The sequence below is a fragment of the Dermacentor silvarum genome, chromosome 6 (assembly GCF_013339745.2).
Source record: "Dermacentor silvarum isolate Dsil-2018 chromosome 6, BIME_Dsil_1.4, whole genome shotgun sequence".
NCBI lineage: Eukaryota > Metazoa > Arthropoda > Arachnida > Ixodida > Ixodidae > Dermacentor > Dermacentor silvarum.
This window is the reverse complement of record NC_051159.1, coordinates 102546122-102568660: the sequence shown is the minus strand read 5'-3', so window position 1 is coordinate 102568660 and position 22539 is coordinate 102546122. Positions and strand designations below refer to the sequence as shown.

Genomic DNA, 22539 nt, shown 5'->3' with positions numbered 1-22539 from the left:
TTGACTTTCCAGCACCTTGCATGCCAACGTATTCCGACCATAGAAGTCTGGCTGGTCCACAAGGTACTGGGCAGAGAGGAAAGGAAGAAAGAAAGCATACACACTAAACAGATTGCCCGTCACATTTACAATTAATAATTTTGCTTTCAAACACAAAATATAATTACACCAAATCAACTTAGTTATGAAATTTAGGTTCAGCAGCAAGAATTAACACAAAAGGTCTAGCACCTGAGGGCCTTCTAGCAAGGAACCTACAATTGTGCACAGACAATGAAGCTTGTCACGGAGACCTATATCAGAACTAGTACTTTTATACTAGGAATTACTGCCGTATTAGTGAATCTACTGTGTTTGCACGCATATAGTGCGACATGTTCTAAGTTAAAAGCCAGCTTGAGAAAGCCCCTAATGATATGCTTGGATTACGCACTAAGACCATTCTCCTCTCCCGACCCCCCCCACACCCCCCCCATTTCTTGCTTTAAAGATTCACAAGCTCCTCTTACAGGCGACTAACTTTGCAGAAAAGCCCCTATCAATGCTAGGAGAAATACAACACTTGAGCGCAAAACCAGGCATATACCTGTGGCAATGCAGATAGCAACATAAGGTCAAAGCAGCAAGGGTGCAATTAGTCCAACTGTACCACACAGAACTGCAATGGTATGCTCACGTGACCTTATATGTACAATCGTGACCCCAGCACATGAGCTTCAAGATTGGCAACATCAAGAAGCATCTCACACCTGATCTCAAGCTCATGTCTATGAAAACTGAGCATGATATACTCATTAGTTGGGCCCCTTGAAGTCTGATTTATTCTGCATGAATTAGCAGCTACACCAAATGCATTTGAAGAGAAAAAAATTTAAGCCACCGACTGAAACTGCAGGATCTTTTGTTATATCCTGTTTCTAGACAATGTAAGAGTGCCTGGTATCATACAGGCACCATTGCATTTAACAAGAATCAGCAATGGCCCTAGTCACCAAGGCAAGTTGTAACAAGAAAAATGGGAGGACTAATGGGGTAACACAGAACAACGCCCAGCTGTAAAATGCAGGCATACCTCAAGTTGCATTATCACACCACTGAGGAACTCAATAAACTTGACGGGGTCAGCCATGTCAGGGGTGCTGCTAGTCGGTCCCTCAAGCCTGCAGCCAAGAGCCAAAACAAGTTCACAAGCTCCATATGCTTCCACTACTCCTAGCCTTTTTACACATGAACTAAAAGTTCCTCTTTTGAAGAAGAACAGAGAGAGACCTTGGAATGTCTTATCAATTACGTGCAAAAGGTGTCATTTAATCAATGGGAAATCAAACCAAGGCCGCCCAGCTGTTCATTTGCAGGGTGACAATGTTTTAAATCAAATTTTAGGAAATATTTCAGCACCTATTGAAACGTGTTTATTCAGACATATTAAACCATTTTCTTCAACTTGCTAAAATGCACAGTGTTTGCGAATGCTAGGCGCATGCTTAAAGGCCCCGTTACTCTTTCTGTAGCATAAAGACCCCTCTGCAGAACAAAACAAGAGGGAACCGCTGTTTGCCATTAGTGCATCTTGACACTGACTTCGGACACTGGTTAGGATAAGCTAAACTAGCGCGTATGATAAATCACGAATCTCTGACCTTTTGTTTGACGCGTGCGGTAATGTGCTGAGCAACACTTCTAAGATGACGACGAAGTGGCATCATACATGCAAGCACGTGCAGCGAGGCACGTGCATCGTCCACAAAAAGGATGAGCCTCGCTGCAGGTGCGTGGGACGGGCAAAGAATAAATCAAGAAGAAAACAAGAAATCAAGAAGCACCGTAGATGTTCACAACGATGGCTTGGTGGGCTAGTGGGTAAATCATCTTAAGGGAGTAACAGTGCATGCAGACGGGGACAGAGCGAAGAAACAACAGGACACAGCACTATTGGACAGGACACAGTGCTGTGTCCTGTTGTTTCTTTGCTCTGTCCCCTTCTGTGTATGCTGTTACCCCCTTAAGACACCGTAGAAGGGTGCGCAGCGAAACCACAAATAACACGTGGCTCAATCAGCCTACAGAAGAAAAGACCCCATCAGCAGAGACAGACGGAGCTGAGAAGAGGAGAGGGGAAGACGCATTGGCTAGGTCAGACGTACACGAGGGGAAGCCAACAACTGTTGGAGAGACCCGGTCGACTGCCAACGCCCGAGGAGACTTCAGGATGGCACGTTGCCTACTCCTGTCGCCAGTGGCGCACCGACGGGGGGGGGGGATTCGGGGGTTGTAACCCCCCCCCCCCCGAGGCCGACTTATCCCCCCCTTTTGTTTAACCCCTTTTCTTTCCTTACGCATTTGAGTACTGCAACTAAGATGTAAGACACGCAATCGTCTGCACACTCGCAAAAAGCGCATTTTCTAACAATTTCCCGTGAAGAAATCAAAATTAGTACTGTTTAGATGGTATTGGCAAACTGTCAACCCCCCCCCTGGCAGAGATCCTGGGTGCGCGCGCTACTGCCTGTCGCCCAGCAGATGCACAAGGGTCTGCAAAAGCCTGCCTGCCATCTCTCCTCAAGCACTTCGTCGAGCGACGCACCATGTCAGCTTTTTGGGATGCCAGCAAAACTGTGAGCGTGCTGTGTTACTCGGAACACTTTGTAGGGATGCTTTATTAGAATTCTCACCTGCCCCCATGCCCTGTGTTCTTGTATTTGCGCTTTTTATGTCTGAATATATGTTTGTGTGCCATGCTTGTTGCCATTACTTTCTTGCTGCCCTCAGAGGCGTCTCCGACTCCCACCATTAGGTCTGCTCTCCGAACCAAACTTAACATGCTTTATTTTTATTCTACATTGGAGCAAAACCCCTGTCTGACCTCAAACAAATAACAACATATTCATGCATGTTATGTTGAAGTTAACAACAATTGTGTGCCAACTATGGGAAATGAAATGTAGAAACACGGATAAGGCTAATAATGAACTAGTCTTCATGCATAATATGGCTTTATGGCAATGTAAAGCAAATGTACATTAACACTTTTCCCTTCAGGTGCTGCTTCACAGCAGTGCAGATTTCGACTTCAGTTGAGGCTCCATTAAAATGCCTTTTGGAATGTCAAGAAGCTACACCGAGTTTAATTTGTGCCCTCTCTGTGTCCTCAGAAGCATTTAGGTTTTATTGAGGATTATACATGTGAGTTTACAGTAATGAGGCAAATAAAGGACACCTGCAGTGAACTCAAACATATGGCCATAGAGTCATAGTTTTGAAATGCCTGGGCTGTTTGAATCACCCAACTCCCTCGTAAACAATGCAGTGAGGCATGCAACAAATGACAACTCAATGCTCTTAAGATGCTATGAACATGACCACACTCCTTTTCAGTGAGAATGTCATACCCTGATGCATAATAATAATAATAATCAATTACCTTTTACATCCTAAAGTAACATTTTGGCTATAATAGACACCATAATTGAGCGCTCCAGATTAAATGCAATAATTAGAGGCCCTTTAACATATGGCATTTCAGTAAACAAGCTTTTCTGCTCTCATGATAATATGGACACAACAACTGGACTTGAAAACTGTGACTTCGTGTTCAACAACAGAATGCTGTTACTGCTGATTCCATTGTCATGGGTCCCCCAAACCTTAGTACACTCACTCTCGGGAGGTGGCTGCTTGATAGATGTGTTGGTGCCCACAGATGCAGATGGTTGCACATCATCTTTGGATGTGCTTGACGAAGATGCCGGGGATTCCGCCCTTGACGATGCCTTGCTGAGCAGCACGGTAGGCTTTGATGTGTCTCCAGAAGCTGCATCTCCACCAGCCTGTGACTGAGTCTGGGAGGAAGAGCCCTGTTCAGACCAAGGAAGCAACGTTTTCTTCCTTAATCTTTTCATTTTTTTTCCCCTCTACCCACTGTATCATGTTACTGACCACTAGATATTTGAGTAATACAGTCACACCTTCTTATAAGAAAACCGGAATACCTTTGTAGTGCCCTCTGTCGGTAGAGTTGGGAGGTGCTTGCCTCCTTGGCTACCGTTGGAGGGTGCCACACCTTCGTTATATCAGACATTCATAACAAACATAATTTTGTTACATACCGATGTCGGTGACAAACATTTTGATTTAATTCCTAATATCTAATCATTTGTTTTACTTGTGTTTGTTATAGAGAAGTTCAATTGTTATTGAGTTCAACTGCTCTAGCCCGTGGCACTTGTGGTGACAGTAACAGGAATAGGCTAGCATACATCAACTCTAAGAGGCGGCACAATGGCAACTTCTGTGGCACTGTCCCGCCATTACTGATGGCACCACAGGAATCGCTGCAATAAGTAGTGAAAGGGGCAATAATGTGTATGGGCCATCTTAAGATAAATGTTGCAAAAGAGTTACGTGTGAGTCTGACCCTTGGCATGCAATATACTGCACAGACAGACAAACACACTCTTCAGAGCATGCAGTAGCAGTGCTCTGAAGAGTGAAAAGGGCATAGCTACAAAATAGCAAATCTGATTGGGTGCTTTTTCATATACATAGAATAAAGTTTGTTCCGTCTCCTCCTTCTTTTCAGAATGAATATGCCACGATGACACAAGGTGTAGGAGGCCTTAGCTGTATTTGTACACGACTCTTATTTATCTGTGCATACACCTCTCCACATTCTTCATTCGACAAGCATCATAGATTGCCTTTGTCCTCATGACACAGACAGCTAACAACTACGAGGCTGTGCTCGTGTGCTACTGCGGCTACCTCAATAACATAACAAGCTTCGCATTATTTAGATTCCAACATTGTTTAAGATCTGCATGTTCTTACAGTGGCACAGTGATGACCAGCCAAAAAGTGGCTTGCAGTGCAGGGTTCTTGGTAATGTTTCAGCAAGAGGTCATGCTTACGAGAAGAAAGATTAGCGATTGCCATAAATAACGCTCAAACACGGAGCATTGATTTAAAAGAACCCTTTCTTGATTGCAGCCTTGCACAATTCATTGCAGTGGTTTGCATCACTGAATCGCAGTGCATGAAATGGACTCATCGCTTCCATGAAGAACAACAAGAGAACAAAGCAAGAGGAATGAACTGCAAAAGATATACTGTTCCTGCTTTATGTACTCGTGTTTCCTGCAACAAGTAATTTTTCTTTCAAGTGTTGCTTCACATGTCAAAACTCTCATGGGTACATAATAGTTAGCACCTCTCAGCATTCCTGCAAAGGAAGATAACAATTGCATTTTAACTATTAAACAGACAATGTGGCTTGTATAGAGGATGGCAGCGTATGAGAATCGGATCGTCTGAACTGCTCAGAACTCTTCGAGGTCTCTTAAGAAATGGAATTTTCTTATTTGTCCAGATTTCAACGGTTGTGAACTCTGCCTTAGTGCTGCTGCTTAGAACGGTGTCTAATCATTTCTTTGAGTATATATCATTGGCAATAGCGAGAGCAAAGTTCTGAAATGGTAGCAACAATGCACTCGTTCACTGCTATTATCAGGGAAGAACTCTGCAAGCTTGGCTTCACGCGTCCCACACGGCAGCGCATCTACCGGGGCGCTGACCTTTGCCCAGCCGTTCCCTCCACCGTCACACCGGCGGTGCGTGTACAAGATCGTGCCGAAGAGAAAAAAAATAAATAGGTAAGTAAAAAAATAATAATAATAAAAGCGCAAGCATCAGCGGCGGCGCCGGCGCCATGGTGCAGTGATTCTTAATGATGCGGGTCCCGGTCGAACCAGAAGGAACGTGAATAATAATATAAAAAAAAAGCAAAGAAAAGAAGCCGCTGACACGACGCCTTAGGCGGTACGTGACGGCAAATGCAGAACGGCGTGTCTGCTTTCAAAAACGACTGCTCGGACACCCAGATCTAAACTGGTTCTACAGGGGCTACGGTCGAGTCGACATGGCGTTCCGTCAAGAAACCAGCTACAACGGCAGCGATGGACCCGTCACCTACGGCGCTACGCCACGTAAGTGTAGCCCAGCATCAGCGGGAAGACCAACACGGCCTTTGGGATCTGTGAGCTACGAGTGAAAAGTCGCAATGAGGGAACGGCGGTTCGAAACGGCATAATCATGCAATCGGAACACTGCCACGGTTTTTTTTTTGTGGTTTGTGTCGGTCATTTGTGTATATTTCCCCGTGCTACTTAAAATGCGGGTGTTTGAGCCTTCGGGTCACTGCTCCAGTGATGTCAAAGCAAACGTGTTAATGAACGCGATTTTTGCATAAATCCTGGTTGGAACAAGAGTTGCACTTCGAATGACTGGTCAATGACAAGAAACTTATTTTAAGCAGTGTTCCAAACAGAACTGCCGCTTTAGCGGTCCATTTTAAAACACACACAGAATGATGATTAGCAGCGTGAATGCTGAAATATGTTATTCGCCTGCAACACTGCCACGATTACTCACCCGGTCCGGGTGTTTGGCGAGTATGAACACGGGTTTGATCTGTTGCTGACTCGAGTCCGGCTCCTGCTCACGTTCCTGGAACTGAAAAATGAAACCGAATATTTGTGCTGCGCAAGCTAGTCGCAGCTAATAAGCACGCACAATGAGTTGATGCAGTAGTGCAGGCGAAAACAGGACACTTTCACACTTTAAATAAGCAGGGTGACATTAGGTACCTTGGGAGCGTAAGGCCGTTTTTTGTAGTAACCACGGTCATATGGATCTGCCATCGTGGGTTGAAGTTTTAAACTTGGAAAATGTTATAATACAGAGTGAGCAATGAACATAGAATATCCAAAACCACGCACCGGGCGAAAGCACGCGAACGCACAAAAATGTAAACAAGTGCACTGTTGCCAGGCAGCGCCGGCGTTTTCTCGTCGCTTTGTTCAAAACAGTCTTCAAGGCAGCTGTAAAATAAGCCAAACAAGCGCCACGACAGTAATATACATAAATATTACCAAATTTCTTTATTAATGTACTTGTTTTACTTTCACTTAATAGGTTAAAACAGATAGGGCCCAAAAAAAGCAGCGCCGCCAATCCACTTCTTGTTGTAGCGAAACAAGTGGACGCAAACAAAGCAGCTCCAGCGCTCTGTCATCAGAAAGGTGCGATTAGAGAATTTCTTAATTTCCCTTAATAATGTTCGGGATGTGTTTGAAAACCTCAGAGTTCCCCGACACAATAAATTTGTGTCAGCGCATTACGGTCATCCTAATTAGCCACGTAGCTAAGTACGTGCTGTGCGCGATGACATTCGACGGGAGAAAGTTGAAAAAAAATAGCTGCACGAAGTGTTGTTGGGACGTACTAAGCGATGTCTGGCTTGAAGCATGTTTGTTTGCCCGCTCATGAATTCACCGATGACTTCTTTCTCACCGCACTCGTGAGAGGAACAAAAGAAAAGAAAAAAATGAATGCGGTGCTGGATCACGATCACCTACAACGCGAGATTTTACAGTCACAGCTCGCGCTTCAAGTGCTTGGCTTGCACTCCGCCAAGATTTGCAACGTCGGCTGGCTGTGTTTGATTCATCAGGCAAAGACACTGCACGCTTCGTGACCGTAGCCTGCGATCATAGCAGTTGCTCGCATAGCGATGTCGTAGCGTTCCTACGATGTGGCTGCCTTGGAACGTCCTTGGCACACTGCACCCGCTCTCGAAGTAGTTTGTAACTTCGTCTTCATTTTCCTCTTTTTTTTTTTTTTTTGCCGTTTTTCGTTGTCGCGCATATGTGTGGAAAGTTTGGTAGCAGTCTGTTTGCTTTGGGACGTCCTTTCGATTGTGTGTGCGTGGTCAAGGCAGCGATTTTCATGATGTCGCACACATGGTGGGACTGCAACTTTCATAATTCAGTGCCTGTGACATTACCGAAATTTCGGAAACATCGTTGGTGCGCAGGAATGAGGAACTGTGCGTGCTGCAATGCTTTTCACGGCGGTGTCGCGCGCGGTGCCATAGTGATCGCGGGTACACACGCGAAAAAACGAAAGGAAAAAAAAAAAATGAGGGCGTGAAATGTTGAGCTGTGATGAAATTGTGCGCTTCAGTAAACATGTGATTTGTCTACTTCTAACAATCACACATATTGCCTACTTCTTGAGCCAACTGCAAATTTCGCACAAGATGTCATGAAAAAAAAATTAAATTATGGGGTTTTACGTGCCAAAACCACGATTTGATTATGAGGCACGCCGTAGTGGGGGACTCCGGAAATTTGGACCACCTGGGGTTCTTTAACGTGCATCTAAATCTAAGTACACGGGTGTTTTCGCATTTCGCCCCCATCGCACAAGATGTCATGACCGCAGGAGATAAGCCCTCTTTATGCAGTCATGACAGCGAGGATGTACATCATCCAGTACTCGAGTGCACAAAGCATGCTGCGCACAGGCAACTTGTAAAACATGCACTTAACATTCTAGATAGGTGTCAGCTTTTGAGTTTTTCCAACCTACAGGGCCCGTGGACATGGAAACCAATGCAGGAGTTAGATGCGCTCTAGTTTGAACAATTTTTGCTGCAGCGCGATATGCTTGGCATGTATTAAAAGGGCCGCAATCTCATTAGTGATTCATTCGAAATGTTTAACAAGAACACGTTTGTGATAGCAGGGGAGAGAGCAACAGCGTGCTTTAAGTGGTTTCGGTTGTTTTGCCATCCCTTTATTTTTCCCGGTATATTTTATCATATAATTTCTTATTCTCTTCATAAGATTACCTTGTATCGATGGCTAGGCATTTATATATTTTTGTATTATATTCTGTGGTACATGGACATTTCAGGCTGCATCAACACATTCTACACAGATACTAAGGTGGCTCGGGTACCTTACTATCTGTGCGTGAGTGTGTGTGCATTTTAAGCATGAAATGCTTTTAGCTCCAGTTGTCGGCAACCTTCGAGTGACCTTGAGCCAAAAGCCAGAGTCGTTATCGGGGCACTCAAACGAGATTATGCTGGCAAGTTGCGACAACAAAACGAGATCATCCGGGCAACCAGTCAAAACTTAAGAAAATGTGGTCTCTGGCCCCCAACCCTTTGTACAGGACTGCATTACATACACTAGTTACTCTCCGAACAACTTACAAAAGATATTGCTTCCGAGTTCTTCCTAATGTTTCTTCACAATATCACTCAAGCTGTAACTTCTAGTACGCTGAAGTTTTATTTGTCATTTCCAATGGCGACGTTCAAAAGACATAGAGGTTGCCTGTGCTCTTTTAACGCCAGCGGTCCACGAGTCATGAGCGGTCCGCGACAAGAAGAAAAACTAGCGACAGGCACTAAGCGCGCTGCACTGTTGGAAGAAGAAACGCGGTTGAAGGCTGCAGCACCACAGGCAGCAAAATACGCCGTATGGTAGTCATTTCATGCTTGCATCTACTCTCGATTACGGGAGAGCCAGCAGTTTTTTTATGATTTGTTCTTACTTTCTTTTCTTAATTTATAGCTTTTCATATTTTCTATACCCTTAAATAAAAGGGAGTAGCTATCACTGCAATACAGTGATAAATATTTCATGTTTTCATTTCAATAAAATAATGCATAATATGTTTTTCCATTCACTGACTCTTTTGTATACAGTAGCCAGCATCATCACTCAGTCGACACAGCATTAGTTAATAGGTAGTCTGTTCTAGGCATTTCAAAGGCATCTTAAATTATGAGGGCCCATTCAGTCTTCTTTAAAAAGGCAGTAAATTGCTGATTTCTTAGCTGGCTTCTTGCAAATTGTGGCCACATATAATAGTGGATTTGCCTACAAAGCTTGTGTGCAAAACTTGTGAGCCTTGCGTGATGTGACAGAGTAGATTAAATCAGTGCCACAATTCCTGCATCGTAAGACTTTGGAAAGTACTGCACAGTGTGCGTGTTCTCGCCTCCAGGTCATGCGATCGAGCTGCACATCTAGTCCTAAGGTTCCATCAATTTCCTGTACTCTCCGCAACAGGTCTCTTCTGAGCCTTACATCATAATAACGTGTGGCACCAACAAATATCAGCTGTAAGCTGATGCAAAAAAGTAATACAGAGAATGAAATCAATTGAAAGTCACTTGACTTGCTGTGGCGGCTCAGTGGCTGTGGCTTTGTGTTGCTGAGCAAGTTGCCGTAGGTTCAACTCCCGGTCAAAACGACTTCAGTTAACATATACAGTTAAAACACACTGCCGATGTAGTGCAGGCAATCAGTCCAGCACACTTTTCCTAATTGGGTGTCTCAGTGTGGACAAGCCACTTTCTACAAATGCTCTAGTGAGATTTGCGCGCATACAAGGGCAGCTTTTGAGGTGCATCATGAGTGCTTTGAATTGGCTGTCATGTGCCAAAGTGTCACCTTTGCTTGAAAGGTGGATGGAAAGGTGCCAGCTTGAGGAAAGGAACAAGGAGTTTTAACACTTCAAGAGCCTGTGGGTTGACCTTGGCTCTCTTTGTCCCTTGACATCATTGTGCTGAGCCTATTGGTCTTTTTAATGATAAAGGAACTTTGTGTTGTTAGTGAGATGGTGTGTGTCACCCATGTATAGACACCACGCACCAAGGTCATTAAGCCAGCTCTCGCTTGCACGTGACAAGTTATCTGCATACAGAGTGTCCATCACTCGCTACCAATCTATGCTCACTGCCCAACATGCTTGTGACTTTGCTACTAGATTACTAGATTGCCATGTTTGCATGCATTCCCTCTTTTATTTTGCTAGTGGGGAAGAGAAGCACATGTCAAAAGCACACTTATGCTCGTTCTTTTGTACACATTGTTCGTCGCTACCAGTGTGCACTCTTCAAGGTCATATTGCAAAGTGTTCACACTTTGTATGTAGTAACTGTGCATATCTTAAGGCAAAGTAAGCTGTGTCTTGCTTGTTATTTCTTCAGTTATGGACTTCTGATGGGAAGCGAGTAATGTTTCACCTCCAACTCCGCATTATTGGGATGGTATTCTTCCAACTTTTGCCGATGCCTTGGAGGCAATATTAGCGCACACATTGTTTCTTATACTGCAAAGAGTCGTAGTTTGTGACATAGCAAGTTCTGGCACCTCAAGCACTATACGCACTGCGTTGAATGGACATCCATGTTCCGGCTTCCAGCACGGTGTAAGACGCACAGGTGAAGATGCCGTGCTTTTTAAACAAACATACAGAGCACATTGGTGTGCTGGTGCGAGTCGTGCATGAGGATAGGACAAACAACATGCAGCAAGAGTTACATGCGAAAAAAAAAAATTTACGTCTTTGTTTAGAACGGAATGGACATTTGCAACACAGGTGCGTATGACATACCATTCTGTCTGGAATTGGCAACTCTGCTACTCGCTTGAAAAGCACAGGCGTCTTCACCTGGGCCTTGGTCCTAGGTCAGTTTGCTGGTGAGTTCCGTCATGCTGGCTCATGCCAGATGCAGATCTCAGCACTTTTCTCTACCCACTTAAGTTGAAGTAATTGCACGGCGACAGGCATTTCTGCAGAGTTACCCTCCTGAAGGTTAAGTTTCATAGGAGCCAGCAAGTGCTTATGTGGACATCCGCACACACGAATGTTGATCTCTGTATGGCTGCACGTCACTTGTGTAACGGAAAGAATACCTAATGGCACTTTGAAAAGTGGTTTCCTATGTACTCTCATTTCAACTGAGGTCTCAACAGGAACGAATGTAGGCAAACTGGGCCTTGATCATTTCTCTCTGGCACTTGCAGTAGTAGCATTGTGTATTAGAGACGACGTTCAGTATGCCCTCAGAACCGTGATACCGTAACACGTGCAAATTGCCATGGTTGGGTCCTCTACACTTGCTGAATAAGCTACTCATACTGGAATTGATGCAACAAATTGGTTCGAGTCTTTTATGTAACCCCCTTGTTGCGAGAGAGGTACACCAACTATCTCTGAAGCATTTTATTGCATTAGTTTTCTCCAGCACCTACAATTGCACATATGACCAAGCAGGTGCAAAGTGCAATGCGAAAATTTTGTGAGCACAAAAAAAAAATTAATTAGCCCATTTTTGGCATCTAGTATGTGCAACCAGCACGACGGAACTGTTGCATTATTGGTAGGCGCTGCCTGGCGAAGACCCAAAGCAGCGTCCTTACACCGTGCTGTGTCGCGATTTCCAGCTGGTGGCGAGCCGCGGTCCGTGTCCCAAGTTCGCGGTTTGTCATCCTCGTAGCGCATGGCAGTGGCGGCGGCTGCGGCCGGTGCTGAGATGGCCATGTACCGTCAGAAGCGTCCCAACTGGACCGAGGACGAGCGGCTGCGACTTGTGCAAGAGATCGGCGAGCGCATCGACGTCATACGCGGCAAGCTGGGTCCCTCACTGACACTTCGCGCCAAACGATCTGCCTGGACCGCAGTGCAGCAGGCACTGAACGCAGGCAATGACACCCACACGCGCTCTGTGCCCGAGATCAAGAAGCAGTGGAGCAACCTCGTGCAGAGGTGCAAGCACCGCGTAAATGCGCACAACCGCGGCACCAGTCGGCAAGGTAAGCTACACCCTTCCATGGCCAAAAAGCGCCGCCAGATGGACACTTATGCATTACCTAAGTCTATATTCTCAATCGCATTGCAGAAAATAGTCAGGTCTTGTAAGATTGTTCTTGCTTCTACTGTAAAGCTCGCTGGAGGACAAGGAGGAAGGTATTCTTGTTGTTGGAAGCCATATCTCCAGAGTACTGATATGCAGGATGACGTAAATGGCAGCAAGGTCAATAGCAGTGAGTCTGTCACATGCAGAAGTATGATTTTTGATTTGCAGCAGTTGACTGAATGATTTCAAGCTGACAGGATAAATATTGTAGGTGAAAACAGTTCTCGTTGAAATTACTTTCAGGTCACACAGTTGTTTCGTACATTGGCAGATAGGGAACAGGAGTATGACATTTGCAATTACTCCATCTGCACATTGAGGTGTTGCTCCGGTAGTGCCAAGGAATGCAAAGGCATATTGATAAGGATTGTTAGCGCCGCATAAATCGCTGTGCAAGTGATGTCATCTCGTGTTGCAAATGAGAATGACATGCATATGAGCAACTTTTGCTTATTTGCAGTTTTGAAGCTCACCGATAAGTTAGTCCACTGGATGTAAGCACAGAAAATCTTAGTGCTTTTTGTTTAACCTTAAGCTTCAAATTTTGCCTCAATAAGGAGCTTCTGTTTGTGTTTTTCCTGAAATTGTAGCCTTTTGTCAATTTGCCTTTGTTGTTTTTTGATGTGTGTGTGCAATAAAGAGGAATAGCGCAGGAAACAAACCGTGGAATTGAAGTACTTGATACTGTCCCTTTAGATTATGCATTGATAATAGGCTCTTCTCGTTTAACGTGATGCACGACCTGTTACTGCGCTATCTTAGGACTATGTCTTCGTCGATGACATTGCTTTGCCATGTTGTCATCACTCATGTCTCACGACATTATATTTGCTTACATTCTGTGCAGTAAGTATGACTGCAGACTCTATGTCTGCAGTCATACTTACTGCAGAGCACGTCAATGTCAAGAGGTATACATGCCAGGGTCAGCATTATATATGCACAGCTAGACTGATATGCAGCCTCTGTCATAATTCACACAGATACGTCTTAAATGCCTTTTTCCTTTTCTTGTAGAAGGTGCTGGTGATTTCTGCTTAGAGCGCATTGCATGTTTTAAAGGGTGATGAAGATGTTTTAGAAATGGAAAATTTACAGTAGTGTGGAGGGCTGCCACAGTGCAATTCAACTCCTGAAGTTGTTTTCTTGATTGTGCATGTAGCAGTTCTGCAATCACCATTTCAATTTTCGTCAAAGCTCCACCAAGCCTAGTGGTGAAAAACCAGGCGCGACGATGATGTCAACATGGGGGTCATGTGAGCGCATTATTCAAATCACACGCCTTGCCGGTACCCACGATGACGTCAGGATTGTCTTTGTCATCGGACTTTGGGTAACAGCGCAAACAGACGACCACAAAAAGGGAGACACGGACACACAGGCGCTGTGTGTCCGTGTCTCCCTTTTTGTGGTCGTCTGTTTGCGCTGTTACCCAAAGTCTCAAGATGTACCAACTCGCCCAAAAAGAAGTATTGATGAAGTTTGTCATCGGAGCCTGTTAGCCTACCCACGGCATCTCCTGCCGGCGCTGCTGCTCGTTCTTGCTAAATTAAAGTGACTTGTGGCCTGTTAAACTATGATTTTTGTATTCAGGGGGTGAAAAAATGTTATAATTCACTGAAAACTCACTTCTATTGAAAAGTGGTTCAGCTTCCTTATAATGCACCTTCTTTCCAAAGCATTCATAGTTTTGTTCCTTACAGCCCGTCTTTATTACAGTTCAGCCATGAGAGGTGCACCGTGATTGTTCGGGTTAAGTCTGGCTGCAGCTGTCAGTATTCTACGTTATAAGTTGTCTCTCTCTTTAAACTGTCAAGAAATATAGGCTCAGCTCCTGAAGTAAATTTCACTAGACTTTAGTTAACTTATTCATTTAGCTTTACAGCAAACGACATGAGAAGTAACATATCTTTATAAAGCCCCTAAACACCTAGCTTTTCTCACAATCTGATTCTTTTATTCATTATACTTATGCAAGCTTTGAAGGAAAAGAATTAAAGACCAGCCCATAAGTTACTTATCAATGTCAAGAGTGTCGTTTTCGTTAGCTTCTGTCATAGCGCTGCTTGAGCACTTATATCCGTACATATCGTAATGTCCATGCCATCATGACCGATTTCTCTCTCCATTCTCAGGTGAGAATGGGCGTTCCTTGGATTTGTCTGTGGTGGAGAGAACCATACTGGATGTCATAGGTGATGACTGCTCATATGCTGACTTCCTTGATGGCGCTGGCCCTGAGATCTCTGGGTATGTTCACATGTCATTAGCAGTGTGCCTATGTCCCACTGGTATTCTCATTCTGTGGCAACACATGTAGAAATGACATTAACAATTAGTTGAGGACGAGAAAGGCCTCATTAAGTTGTTATAATGTAGCATGAGAACTTCCTAAATTTCACTAAAATTTGTTAGCAATGGAAGCATAAATGTTATGCATAAATGTTCAAAGTGCATATTTTTTAGTGTAATCATTTTTATGCTGCCACATGTTCTTCTATGCAAAGTGAAAGGCACAAATCATTTTCATAACAGAACCTGGCACATCTTAGCATCACAATCTATTTTAAGTAACTTTTTTTTAATTATTCACAACTAAGAAAATACTAGTCACAGTTAGCTTGATTTTTTTGTTTCCTTTTTCATGTGCTCTTTACATTAACATACCATCTGCCTACATAGTGTGCATGCAAAGCATATTATGCATTAAATTATTCTACTTATCTACTAAAACTGCCTTTGTCTTAAAGTCTTGAGTTATGTATGCATGTTATTAGAAGTTAGATTTTTGTTTGTCTGCATTTTTTTACATGTGTTCTTTATAATAACCAGTAGCCTGTAAATAAGCTACTTCTGTTGACTAGTATTTTATTGCGATAGCAATTATATGGACACTTCAAGCGGGTTTCTGCCGTCGGCGCCGGCGCCGTGAGGTTCCGTGTAAAGTCCAAGGGCGATAAAATCATCGCCGCGCGCTGCATGTTGTATGTGCGTGTGCAAGCACGCGAGGGACGCACGTTTTCACGGGCAGCGAACGCACGGCAAAGAGCAAACGCAACGTCTCCCGTTGCACGAAGGGCCATGGGGAGATGAGAGGAAGGGAAGGGGGGGCGACGTTGTGCTGTGGCACCAAATGCGTATCTTGCGACCAGGCGCAAGGGGAACTGGAATCTCGCAGGGTAAAGGAGGAAAGTGGGAAGGCAACGTGGGAAGGAGGGGGTGCGGCTTCTGCTCTCCGAGCAACTGAGTACTTGTACTTTGCGCGGCGGCGGGCGGTTGTGCGCACCATATCTTGAAAGCGATCTGCAACACGGCTCATACCTTTGTATGCGCTGTGCTTTCGTCGCTCAGTTTCCGTTGAAGCGATAGACCGCATGCACCTTCGCTCGCTGCTGCTGGCACATTTGCTCACGCCAGCGTTTTGACAGCGGTTGTGTGCGGTCATCGAGTGTGATCTATTCATGTTTGCTTGTGCGCGCTGACACCATGCTTATTAATTCAGTTATAGTAAGTGAATGTGTCCAAGTATACAGCCGATAAAACTACTATCCTTACTCCTTTCTACTAATTTGCTATCGCAATTGATGCTTCGCCTTTCGAAACTGCGACTTTTTTTCTGTTACCATTGCTCCTTTTGAAATTTTCTTTTGGGAGTGTTCACTATTGATTACCAGCACTTTGTGCTACATTGCGCGTTTATTCATTAATGATCTGCTTCTCGCTGTTACCATTTTACTTCTGGTTGTAGATCTCACCTATTATTATCTTCATCTGCCCGTGGTCAGCATCTTGTTCAGTTTTCTGCAGCTTGCTGCTGGTAATGAGCTTTGACCTGGTCTGCTCATCGTGGGTGTCTAACTGTTAGCATGTTGACACCTATGCTGTGCAGCATTGCAGCTTCATTGTAGGAAATTTCTTGACCTTGACAGATTCAAACTGTTCACATTGATAGGCTTGCTACTCACAATGGGCTTTGATAAGTGTGTGCCTCTGTTCTTGCACAGTAGCACTAATGATCACTTCTAAGGCACCATGTCTACACTATATATGTGTGGCCATTACAAAGGAATAATCATTGCACGGTTGTCTTTGTCTTCAGCCAAATGGGAAGTACTGGTAGGCATAATGTTTCTCTCCAAAAGCCTTAGAGTTTTGAAGATTCATTGAAATGTAATTTAGTGCCCAGAAAGAAAATTACAGTAAAAGCTCGTTAATTTGCGCCTCGTTAATTCGAACTGACTGTCTCGGTCCGGCCATGGTGCATAGGCATCTGTGGGTAAACCAACTTGTTATTTCGCATGCGCATCGGCTCCTGCATCATTAATTCGAACTGCGTGCCGCCGAACTGAGCGCTGCCACATGGTGATAAAAAAAAGGGGGGGGGGGGGGCGGTACCCGCAATAAGGCATTATGACGATAGTGCTGACTGAAAATAGAAAGGGAAAAAAAGAAGTGCCGTCCCCTGGAGAGTATTGTCAGCCAAGGAAGAGCGTGCCTTGGAGTACGCTCCAAGATTGGGAGCGTACTCGCTCCCAATCTTGGAGGCCATAGAGCAGGCCACTGGAAGCCAAGCCAGCAGAAAATCCAACATGGCAGTTTCCACAATCGGGTAGCGGGGCTCGGAACGAGCGATTTAGTCTGGAAAATGAAACTTTGGGGCCTAAATTTGTCCCAAGAAATTGGTCGCAAAATTGCGTGAGCTCTATGTGAACCCTGACAATGTATTTATGAAGTCCAAAAAATCTGTCGGCAAATGTAATTGAGGCGCTCGGTGTCGGGCGCCTATTTTTCAACTTCAAGGAGGGTGAAAATGAAGCTATGCGTCACGTTTGGGCATTGGAATACAAACTGATGGCCATCACTTTCAGAGAAAAGAAGGAAAAAGTGATGACAGTTTTGCTCAATAAATATTGCGAGTTACAAGTACGTTCTAGCAACCAGGTCTCAATTCTGACTGTTTTTCAATTACTGTCATTAGTTCGAATTTGGTTTAATTCAAACTCGTTCAGCGTCCCTGTGAAATTTGAATTAACGAGCTTTTACTGTATTTTAATAATACAGGCGAACCTCATTCTTTATAACGAAGTTGCATCGGACACAAAAATACCTTCGTTATATCTGATATTCATTAAAACCATACACACACATATTGACAAAAAACAACAATCACGATCGGGTCTATGCAAAAAAGAAAATGCTACCGGGGTGCCTCCAACGGGCTAGTAAATTAAGGTCGTCTGCAGATTTTGACAAACCTGCCAATGTGAGGCCACAGGAACAACAATAAAATACATACACATGCTCTGCACCACCGCGAATGCGCAACCGAGCAATCAGTGTCATCACACGGAATCGGCGTATTGTTGATGATTGCAGTCCAACTAAGGAAAAGCCGCTGACCAAACGGGCCTGCTGCTGACAGACGTTTCAGACATGAAGTGGACTGATGTCGATCTGTACTCCACTGTACTAGAGCCATCAGTCTAGCTCGTGCGTCTAATCCCATGCTCGATTACCAGTAAGGTCTACGAGTGTGAAAATAATGGAGGCAAACCAGCATTTGTAATTGACATTTTGTTATCAAAATATATGTCTTAAGGTACATGCAAACAGCAATTTGCTTCACTCTAGCTGATACCACGTCAGATCCCGCATTTTCAATTTCGTTATAACAGGAGAATACTGCATTGAACAGAAGCATGACCAACAAAATTTGCATAATATTTACTTTGTTGTATCCGATAATTCGTTATATCCGCATTCGTTATATCGAGGTTCATATGTATTGTGTGTCCATTTATGTTCCCCCCTTTTTTTTTTGTCGCCTAATTTAATCAGTGTGTTGCTGGCTCCACACAGTGACGTTGATGGAAGCCAAGACAACGGCCTCGGTTCCTCTGAGGACGAGACACTGATCCAGTCACTGGACTCCAGTGTGCCAGAGTGGTTTTGGAAGACAAGCGCCCGAGCCTCGAGTGCCGCATCTGCGTCCGCAGCGCTGTGCACTATCCGCCCCTCTGCGGACGGTTCCGTGGCCGCCGCTGTCCCCGTGAAGCGGGAGCACAGTGACGATGACGAACACCCATTGTCCACCGAGTGCGTGACAGCCGAGTTCGAAATGGACAATGACCATGACGAAGTTGCCGAGACGTTGGGCATTGTTTATGAGCGGCCAGCTACCGCTGCTGCCTCCAGCAAGCAGCTGGCGCCCCGGCAGGCAACATGCTCACAGATGGGTCCCGGGCGTCGGCCAGTCGTGACGCCGCAGCAGAGACAGACGCTGCCACCGCCGCCGCCTCCTCCACCTCAACTTCCAGCAAGTCCCACAAGACGTCAACCCAGAGACCCCAACCCAGAGACTGGTGGTGACGGCGAAGGTTCCGGAAACCACTGCAACGAGAATGCGGGAGACGATGATTTGGCGACCCTGCGCAAGACGTTGCTCATGGAGCAGATCAGGGCCGCCCGGGAGCAAGCCCGGGCATTTCAGGCTGTTGCCTCTGCCGCGCAGGCCGTCAAAGACTGCGTTGCAAGGGCTGCCAAGTCTCATGTGCACACAGAAAAGGTGAAGCGCAGAAAGCTGACACTGCAGATCAAGAAGATGGCAGAATGACGCAGCTGGCAAAGGTGGAAAGTGAAGAAAGGATGCAGCTGATGTCTGGTCATTTCATTGCCTTGAGGATGTATCAGCGTCCAGTTCATACGTCACAAAGTAAAAATGTGCCTCGTGCCTATGGTTTTGGATTGTGGCTACGGAGCCGTGGCGGAGGTGTCCTTCTGGTGATCACATTCTCAGGGATTCCCAGCCCACCACTGGGAACAGTGTTCCGAGATTCTGATGATCATGAGTGCCCATAGTGAGAGATCCATATCTAGCTAGAAGCACTTGAGCTGTGCTACAAACTTAGTCTGGAGCCGTGCCTATTGTGCCCTTTGTGTGGTTGCTTTTAAAGTCATCCCCACAATTTCTTATTTTTTCTTCTTGTAGGCACCTTTTTGTTTCAAGTTGCTTGTCTTGTGAATTGCCTCTATGTTGCCAAGCTCTATTACTTTTTCAGTCATCATTTCGATGTTAAAAATACATTCACATTCCTCGTGAGCCTGTCAGGTTTCTTCAAGTTATCACTTGTGTAGGATTCCCTCATATTGACCATTTATTGAAAGAAGTAATGCAATGTGAAGAATAAATAAGACAGTTCCTTAGCATCTACTTATGCGACACGCAAATTGTAGGTGCTGGTGGGTACATTCAGAGACTGTTGATATTTTGACATTCCCATATCCTGTGCTCGTGGTGCCTTGAATGTACATGTGCTTTTCTAGGCATGATGCCAGTGTTTTGCTTGTGGTGCAGTGATGTTAGGAACTCGGGCCAGCCAGGAAATATGGCACTTTACTGTGTGTGTACCACCTTCACTTTGCACACAATTAACGGAGCATAATATTCACTCATTGTATAGTTAGACATCAGCCAGGAAACATGGCACTTTACTGTGTGTGTACCACCTTCACTTTGCACACAATTAACAGAGCATAATATTCACTCATTGTATAGTTAGACATACACCTCACTTGATGAAACAGAACTTTAGTTTCCCTTTAATGAACTACTTCGATTCCCTGGCATATATCTATAGAATCAAAGCTTTGAAAACCTTGGAAGGAACAAAACACAATATCTTACCAGTTAACATTGAGAAAAAGAAATTGGTTTTCTGGATACCTGTAGTGTTCAAAATGCAATGTTTTGCTAGAGCATTTCAGTGCCACTTGAGGCGTACCGCTTTCTTTTTACAAAACTTTATGCTGCCAGGGCCCTGGCATTGCACGCTTTGATTAGGTTCTGCCATATAGTGCCAGCAGCCCAGTTTACATGGCTGTTGACTGTAGCATTGATTTTGGTCAACTACTCCTGATTTGATGAAATAACCGTCTAGTGACGGCAACGTCATTAAATCAAACTAACTGTATGTAATAATTTATGATCACTAACCGTTTTGCTGAAGGTGGCTGTTTTCACTTACAGCTGATATGAGCTTAGAGCCCGCATCTTTTATTCAATGGCCCTTTGCCATATAAATCACACTTCGGGCAGAGTTCACTGTGCATGCATGCCTTAGCTTGCAATTTCTTGAAGGCTGTCAACGTGCTAAGCTGTTGCACTGCCATGTAAGCCACAGTGCATGAAATTATTAGGTTACAGAATTCATAAACGTGGGGACGCTCGACTAAGCGGCACGTTCTTCCTTTATGCCTTTTTTTCACACTTTAATGAAGCATCATGTTTCCACAACTGTCTGGTAGTATCTAATTATTAGAAGGCTAGATGTAAAACAAATTGCAATGTGTGAAGAATGCCTGTTTTACTTCTTTTAATGCAATATACAGCACTACATGACAGATGCAGGAACTTAGTACAGTCATTGACTCAGGGCTGCGACGTCTGTGTGATCTTCTTGGTAAATGTAGTAGCTCACAAATGCTTTTATCAAGACATGGCACCTCACATTGTGATATACAAAACTTAGTTGCTTGGCTATGGCTTTGGTGTTCAACACAGTCCACAGAAATTCCTTACCGGAGGAAACCAGCATGCATGTAGTCATGGCTACTCCACAAAAGAAAAATAATATTCAGGCTCAGTCATTTTACAAGGCATACAATTGTAGGACACATCATCGTGTGGTTGCACTTCCTAGGCTCATGCATTGCCTTGGAAGTTTGCATGACACTAATGATGAAATTATTTTTCCCCTCCTCTTTAAACTTCTACGTATGGGTGGGTTTCTTAAATTTGTCTAAATCTTTTAAGGAGGAGATAAGGTTGGATCAGAAGTATGCCATTTTATAGTGTTGGTTGTGATTTGGTCTTTCAGAAATGAGTTATTTATCCTGGCACTCCTCCTAATTTTGAAGGTAGTTTCATAAGATGAAGACTGCTCTATTAACATGTGGAGAATGCTGCAAATTAATGTAGAGGTACTGTTCAGTATTAGATGTTTATTAAGTGCATAGCATGTTGACTCTTAATTATTTACATATGACATGGTTGATAATCATTTGCTGTAATTCGTCCCCATTGTTGCTGAATAGGACAATGTCATCTGCAAGCCAAATGTTGCTGAGATATTCACCGTTGATTCTCACTCCTAAGCATTACCAAATCTTGACTGAGAGATTACCACTGTCGTTGAAAATAAAAGTGTACGATCATTGCATTCTACCAGTGCTAACATATGAGGCAGAAACTTGGAGATTAACAAATAAGCTCGAGAACAAGTCAAGGACCACACAAAGAACGATGGAACGAAAAATGTTAGGCTTAACGTTAAGAGACAGGAAGAGAGCGGTGTGGATCAGAGAACAAACGGGGATAGCCGATATTCTAGTTGACATTAAGCGGAAAAAGTGGAGCTGGGCAGGCCATGTAATGCGTAGGATGGATAACCGGTGGACATTAGAGTTACAGAATGGATACCAAGAGAAGGGAAGCGCAGTCGAGGATGGCAGAAAACTAGGTGGGGTGATGAAGTTAGGAAGTTCGCAGGCGCAAGTTGGAATCGGCTAGTGCAAGACAGGGGTAATTGGAAATCGCAGGGAGAGGCCTTTGTCCTGCAGTGGACATAAATATAGGCTGATGATGATGATGATGACATGGTTGATGGCTTACTGAAAGCGCACTGTGCCCGCATTCCTGCTTTAGTTCTAGTGTGAAATTAACCACAGTGTAAAATTGGAGTTGCTCTTGTGCTGTGTATCACTTTGCACTGTTCATTCCCCTATTTATGCCTTCATGAAATACCTCACATGTGTGGCTGGCTAAGTGTAGTGAATTTGTCCAAATGCTATGCAAAGAAGGTGTCAAAGTGTTTGTGAAAGGCCTTTTAGTAATTTCCTAGTGATTGCTTTACAAATTGATACTAACAGCTAAGACAGTCATTGCAGAATGTGGAGGTCGATGATAGCCATCATGACTAAAA

General features: G+C 44.3%; 3 protein-coding genes across 12 annotated transcripts in view; 2 read left to right on the top strand and 1 right to left on the bottom strand.

Annotated features, from left to right (window-relative positions):
- The window catches only part of LOC119455794 (nonsense-mediated mRNA decay factor SMG9-like), a 75704-nt gene extending 68876 nt beyond the window's left edge, over nt 1-6828 (bottom strand). Inside the window, exons 1-3 of one of the 5 annotated variants that reach the window (XM_049669320.1) lie at nt 6642-6826; nt 6427-6507; nt 3659-3839 (exon numbers count right to left, since the gene is read on the bottom strand). In XM_049669320.1, coding sequence (XP_049525277.1) covers nt 3659-3839; nt 6427-6507; nt 6642-6695 — 316 coding nt within the window. In that variant the 5' untranslated portion in view covers nt 6696-6826. Of the gene's footprint in view, nt 1-3658; nt 3855-6426; nt 6508-6641 lie in introns of all 5 variants that reach the window. The other 4 variants (XM_049669323.1, XM_049669317.1, XM_049669321.1 and 1 more) reach the window with 4 other exon arrangements.
- Nucleotides 1-22500, top strand: part of LOC119455795 (myb-related transcription factor, partner of profilin) — a 62485-nt gene extending 39985 nt beyond the window's left edge. For both annotated transcript variants that reach the window (XM_049669325.1, XM_049669324.1), the window contains exons 2-4: nt 12087-12455; nt 14695-14809; nt 18419-22500. In XM_049669325.1, the coding sequence (XP_049525282.1) occupies nt 12143-12455; nt 14695-14809; nt 18419-19172 (1182 nt within the window). In that variant the 5' untranslated portion in view covers nt 12087-12142 and the 3' untranslated portion in view covers nt 19173-22500. The remainder of the gene's footprint in view (nt 1-12086; nt 12456-14694; nt 14810-18418) is intronic.
- LOC119455790 (facilitated trehalose transporter Tret1-like) overlaps nt 1-22539 on the top strand; it is an 83742-nt gene that overhangs the window by 16089 nt on the left and 45114 nt on the right. Inside the window, exon 1 of one of the 5 annotated variants that reach the window (XM_049669312.1) lies at nt 6994-7076. The exons of 3 other annotated variants lie outside the window; for them this stretch is intronic. The gene's annotated coding sequence lies outside the window, so the exon portion shown is untranslated. Of the gene's footprint in view, nt 1-6993; nt 7077-22539 lie in introns of those variants that run through there. One more of the 5 variants, XM_049669314.1, reaches the window with a different exon arrangement.